Raw genomic sequence first — 6,407 nt, 5'->3', positions numbered from 1 at the left:
TGCAAAGGGGTTATTTTAGAAGGAGGAGATGTGAATAAGTTCTAACACTCGGAGTTTGTTGTCTTTTTATACCTATACTTTATAATCAATACAACGGTGTCAAGCATACAATTTTCCCTTTATAAGTTGCAATGTTTTCAACTTAATTTGATACTTGACTGCAACTGGTAAAAGTTATGTGATAATCGTAAATAGTCAAGAATTGCATAATTTAGGTGATTTTATAGACGCTTTATGCGAGGACAAATGCATTAATCTTAGCAGCTATACTTCCATTACCCACCTTCTTTGCCTTGGTTGACTTGACAATAGCCGCCATATGGAGATTTATTCACATAAGCTGCAAGGAAGAAATAATTTGTTAACACGATACTGTGAGAATGATTTTGTGATCGTTAAATTAGAACAGAAATCGTTATGTCAAAAATAACATCATTTGACAATGTCGATAAAAATTAACAATGAAAATACTTTTCATATTAAAAAGAGAGTACTTGAAAAAAAGTAAGCCAACAAGTAAAGATAAATTATCATTGTCTAAAGAATGTCATATACAGAGACTCTGCAGGAAGTTGAACATATTATAAGAAAATTTTTATTATCGAGGATCACAACTTGATATCACCGCTCAATCGGGAGCAGGTTGCAATTGCAATCACTACTAGTGATTGCAGTTGTTGGATGGAAATTTGACAAATAAAAATTTATTTCGTGGAGGGTATAGGAAACTATCTCATAACATTTATTTAACAGGCTCGACTCATATACATTAGTTATTGATAGCTTCTCTGTTATACAAAGATTGCCTTTCTTCGAAACATTTGTGTAACTGCTTGCTTGAATAATTTGTCCTCCGATTACAAGTACATCGTACTTCGAAATTATTGCCGTGCCCAGTGCTACGCGAAACCAGAAAAGGTGTGGACTCATTGCTTGCTTGCTGTTGTGACATGTACGCTGGCTGAATTAGATCTTCTAGTTCCACTCAAACCCAAAGTCCACTGCAAACTTTGCGAATTTGGCATAAGACCCGTCCAATGATTTCATCAAATGTTGAATTATTCCAATGTGTTTGACACCTATTTGTAAACTTATACCTAGTTGGTCTGAGTGGCTCTTCTCATAGTTTCCTGTCGACCCTCTGGCAAGTCAGACGTTAGAATTCGTTTTCTCATTATTGAAACTCTACACAAAACCGACAATATCACCACTGCAAAGCACAGTTTTAGACAACATGGCAGCTTTCTTGAATGTTTCAAACAAAAGTAGCGAGGTTCATGATGACAACATAGCTCAAAATTAGAAAAGCATCTCAAAGGATAAAGCCTCAGATAATGACCCTCCCATTCAACGGCACGAACAAAAACATACTGCGCGTTGAAAAAACAGTGCTTCAAACACTTTCAAAAAAATAACCAATGAACATCAAACCATTTGACACAGAAAGGGGCATTGCCGTCATCGAAACAAAATATTGCATAATGCATTGACAAACATAGCTAGGCATCAATGATACTACAGGACACTAATAGAAAACGAAACCAAACATTCGTATGCAGCAGTACAAACTCACAACAAACATGTTCGACGGAGTATTTTGTCCCGAGCCAGGGAAATCGGGACAAACTGCCGCATTCACTTTTGTGCGGGTACATTGTTGCTGCAAAATTGTAGATTTTCGGTTTCTGAGACCTCGCTCAGCGCTAGCGCTACAATGTTGATGGCCCTATTGAGTTCCAAATAGGCGTGCCGCACAGGGCACGGCGTGTTGGTGTGAAATCCCTCATATGTACTGCATTTGGTCGTACAGATTTATCACTACTGAAGACTAAACACTATACTACACTAACCTTGTTGTTTACAGGGTTTAGAATTTGTTCAGTCTCGTCGATCACGTTCCTTAAACATTTCATGGAGCCGCCATTACCAACTTCCGGTAATGGCGGCTCCCAGAAATACGGATGCCCCCACGCTCAATGATCTCTGTAGCCAGTAAGCGATCAGCATTTGAAACACTGTATAGCCATTCTGAGGGCTTAAAGAGTATCCTTAAAAGGCAAGTGATTTCACGGTGAATACGCATAGGCACGCGCCTGAGATGGCAGATGACGTCATCAGTGCGTGGGCATAGGTGCGCTCACAAGATGGCAGTTGACGTCATCAATTGCATAGAGGAGGAAAATCCTTGATAAGATTCATACAATTGCTCGAAAATAGGGAAACGTGACAAATTACTCAGAATCGTCATTATTCATGACAAAATTTAGGCATTCGTATCGGGGTAAACTGTGCACCGCTTCTTGCAAACTTGTTTTTCTATTCATATGAAGCTGAGTTCGTGCAGTCTCCTAATAGTCATGGGTGTATGAGAGTTGCAAAACCTTTTAATAACACCCATAGATATATCGATGATCTGATTAGTTTGAACAATGCTGGTAATTCTAATTACCTCCATCACATCTATCCAGATGAATTAGAAATAAAAGAAAACAGAAAGTGGGAGCTCAGCGTCATACCTTGAACTTCCCTTATACATTTGACAAAATATATTGCACACTCTAAGTTGTGTGACAAAAAGGATTCTGTCTGTTGCTTCTCCGCTAGGTGACTGGGTGCCGTATGTTGTGGGTTCGAACCCCGAATGAAGACACTGTATTCAATCGCCGGGTCAAACTTATGCCGTATACATTTCATAACTACTGAGATACTGCAGATCTTGTTATTCATATGATGACATCGAGTGAAACATAGCTTTTCAATCTTAAAGCTAGTGAGACAGGGATTTTCGCAAAATAGGTTGGCTAGATCATTTAAGAAGTTCTATAGTAAATATGGAGATCTTATATCTAAATATGACAATATGTTACTAAAATGATGAGAGACAGTGTTCCTGGCTATGACTGACACCAGTACTTGGGCAGCTAGCTGAATTACCACACAATCACTTTGTTACTGTAGTTCAATCTTAACGGGTGTAGCATACTAGCAGGGTATTATTACCCATTCCGGACACTTGGTATCACAACTTAACTAGTGGTTCGAGATTGCACTATTGGTTTTTTCAGTGTTTTTTTGTTTCGTTGTTTTTTTTTAATTTATTGTTGCTTAGACCTGGTTATTTACTTACATTGAATGATAACGATTGCTTAAATTAATTTGATATCATAATATCTGCGGTTTTTCGACTTCATTAAGCGATGATTAGGAGTTCATATTGAACGAGTGGTACAGACATTAATTCCTTTCAAGAAACGTTTCTCAGCTTTTCTCAAAGTTATATTTAAAATGCAAATTATTTGAAGTCAGTCACTCAATTCATAACAATTAAATACTATTTAAAGAAAATGCGGGTTCACTTACATGTTGTATTTCGAGTGCCATTGTCGATCTCGATAATACTGACAAATATAAAAGACGAATATTTCCAAGATATAATAGCATCTTGGTATCCTATTGCACATGTACCTTCCATGAGTATTCTTATCTCTTGCTCCCTGATGAAACGATTCCAAAGATGAAATTCCGTTATACTGCCCTGAAAGGATTTGAGTTCATTGAAACTATTTCCAAGTTCGCCTTGTTCCTGTCCAAGTATCAGAACCCCGCCTCCCTCAATCATTATATTACTAGGGTTGCCCGGCACGTCAACAGTAAACACAGCAGCTGCGTTGAGATACAGCAGGTAATGCTCGGGATTCATGCTCCAAGTAAAACACCAAAAGGTCCACGTATCAAAACCAGGCTCTTCAAGGAACGTGAACTGCCTCCCCGTAATAATAGCAAATAATGTGTAGCTACCGGCATATAGGTTCTCAAAGCGCATCACGTTAACATCAAATTCTGTTGCATATGATACAAACGTGTAGATATGCGGTATCATTGGATTTGGTATTCTGACCCACGTACAAATTGAAACTTCCGTCATATTGGGAATTGTGCCACAATATTCCACGTGGGACGTATTTGACACTTCTGGAAACGACAATTCTTTATCAGCAAGGTGACCTGAAAATTATGAAATAACAGTTAGCCGTGATTTTGCTCTTTAAAAGAAAGCGTACTTGTATGTTCTAACCCTTAGTTGACTTATTTCATGTTATTTAACCCGCCACGATGCCTAATGTAGGATTTGGTACCCATTACCGCTTATTGAATGAGGCGACATGTCAACGTTTAAGTCGAACATTTGATTTTTTCTCAAGTTTAATACATTTCCATTTTTCTTTGGCACCTGCTATTCAGTGTGGTCATCTTATTCGCTTCGGTACGCTTTTTTTCGAAGTTGTTCATTTATGACTTTGCTTTAATGAGACAGTGAGTTGGATAGCGCTTTTTAGTATTTATAGTATGAGTGGCAACAACAGTCAAAGTGGGTTTCTTCTGAATTTACGTCAATTAATTTCGAGGTACACGTACTACGAACAGTTCTTATATTTTAGAATATTTCCTGTAAGAAGTGCAGTCATTTTACGGGCCGTGTAATTTTTATAAAAACATGTTTGAAACATCTCTGTCATAGTTTAAAAATATTTCATACTTTATATAAAATGTAAAAGCAAGGGGAGGTTTCAGGTGCGGTGAAGAAATTGTATCTAAGATTGTTTCAACCTACCTTTATCCTGACATCGTGAGGCAAAAACTGTTACAATGAGAACCTCTACCAGTAAGATTCGGAGAAACATTGTACAACGACCCATATTGAGTACTCTTCCCTCCCGAATGAGTGACAATACACTAATTGCTGCATTCAGTCCTAACTAATATTTATATCACTTATGGTTGTCACAGACGTTCAGTGAGTGAGATGCTTTCGTTTTTTTTACAGGCGGGCGGGTGAACCTCAAAGTCTATAAGTTAATTTTTTGTTCGTACTAGTATTGGTGAGCGTAGAATTTTTTTGCAGGAAAATGTTTAAAAGTGAATTTCATGGCCACGGTCAGTTTTAAAGCATTCTGTCGACTTCATTATATGAACTTGATGTACGCTAGATAAATCATATCCGAAAAATCTTTGTCATAGGAAATTATGAAGTAAAGTACAACAATTTATGATTGTCTAATATCTGCCTGCTTCCATCCAAAGCAATGCATCAGCTATGTAATGGCAGCGATAGTGGCGGCTGAAGAGGCCGTAATACGAAGAAACATATATGCAGACCAAAGAGACGGACACGAAGATGATCACGTAACAAAACAAAAGCAAACACTGGACTTAAAAAGTTCAAATATACGTTTTTTTAAATTTGAAATATCAAAATACAACAGATTGAGACGGGGAAATCAACATTTAACAGGTGATACTTTATTGCCTGTTTATACTGTGTAATTCATTAAATTTCGTTTTTGTCATTAGTTATGTTTATGTTGAGTACTCAGTGTATTACTCTTGCTTCTCATGTCGGTCTAATCGCTATTTATTCTCGGAGATTTTGGGATTGTACAAGACATCCTCAAGACGGTTTCACTATGTCGGTTTTGTATAACTTTTTTGGAACCTTAGTACGGTCGTTACACTTTAATTAAAGCTTTCATTCATGAAATAGGTACAAAGCGAACTTTCTGCTGCATGTCTTACAGCGAGTGTGTGCAACCTCACGTTAGCTTGACATCCCTAAGGCAGAATATGGCAATCCGGACATATCTAAATGAATTAGCCAAGAGTTCGCTCAACTGCGAGACCATTGAGATATAAGCTTTACCACAGACAGTAGGTTAATGACTTTACCGACCTCGGTACGACACTTTAGACAATAAATGACAAAATATAGCCTTGGTTGGTGTGAAAGTAAATGTTGAGAAAAGTTGTGCAAAAATAGACACTTCTTACTTAGATAGATAGATTTATTGTATTTTTACTTACTTGACAATAAAGAAAGATTGCAATCTTGTAATACCTTCCTGACATCCCGTGTAATTTCATAGTTCGAACTTTTTGCATCTGTGACCACTCAAAGTCAAAACATATTTTCCCGCCACAACCGGCTACAGCATAACCTGAATTCATGTCTTTCTTTCAGTGTATGTATCTCGGCGAATGCGTATGATCAGAGCGCATCGCTCACTCTGGAATTGGTAATCACTTATCCTCTCTCTGATACACTATAGTTATTATAGCAGTAGTTCGTCTACCGGTAATAAGAGGGTTTGGAGAAATGGAGACGCCGTCTCAGTCTTCATCATTTGAACTCAAATAAATCCGATTCACAAGTAATTCCACACAGTAAGGAAAAAGAGATGTGAGAGGGCAACTGACGACCAGAAGCAAGGCAAAACATTATACTTGTATGCGCGGTAGACGCCGTAGAAAGATTTTACTTGCTTCGGCCTAAGGGGCTGTGTTTATCTTCTGTGCCACACAAGACTTACTGGGAAACCCTCTAAATGCTTATCTTTGTAGTGGATGGTATC

The 6,407-nt window shown here is 37.8% G+C and overlaps 1 protein-coding gene across 1 annotated transcript; it reads right to left on the bottom strand.

The window, feature by feature from the left end:
- Positions 1 to 275: 275 nt before the first annotated feature.
- Positions 276 to 3,925, bottom strand: LOC139130614 (pentraxin-related protein PTX3-like). Its single transcript, XM_070696364.1, has 2 exons — positions 3,466 to 3,925; positions 276 to 340 (listed from the first exon to the last, which is right to left on the bottom strand). The coding sequence occupies exons 1-2, from the start codon at positions 3,923 to 3,925 to the stop codon at positions 276 to 278; spliced, it is 525 nt and encodes a 174-aa protein (XP_070552465.1).
- Positions 3,926 to 6,407: the final 2,482 nt, after the last annotated feature.

This window comes from Ptychodera flava, chromosome 4, assembly GCF_041260155.1.
Source record: "Ptychodera flava strain L36383 chromosome 4, AS_Pfla_20210202, whole genome shotgun sequence".
In the NCBI taxonomy this organism is placed as follows: Eukaryota; Metazoa; Hemichordata; class Enteropneusta; family Ptychoderidae; genus Ptychodera; species Ptychodera flava.
This window is presented reverse-complemented; position numbering and strand designations above follow the sequence as displayed.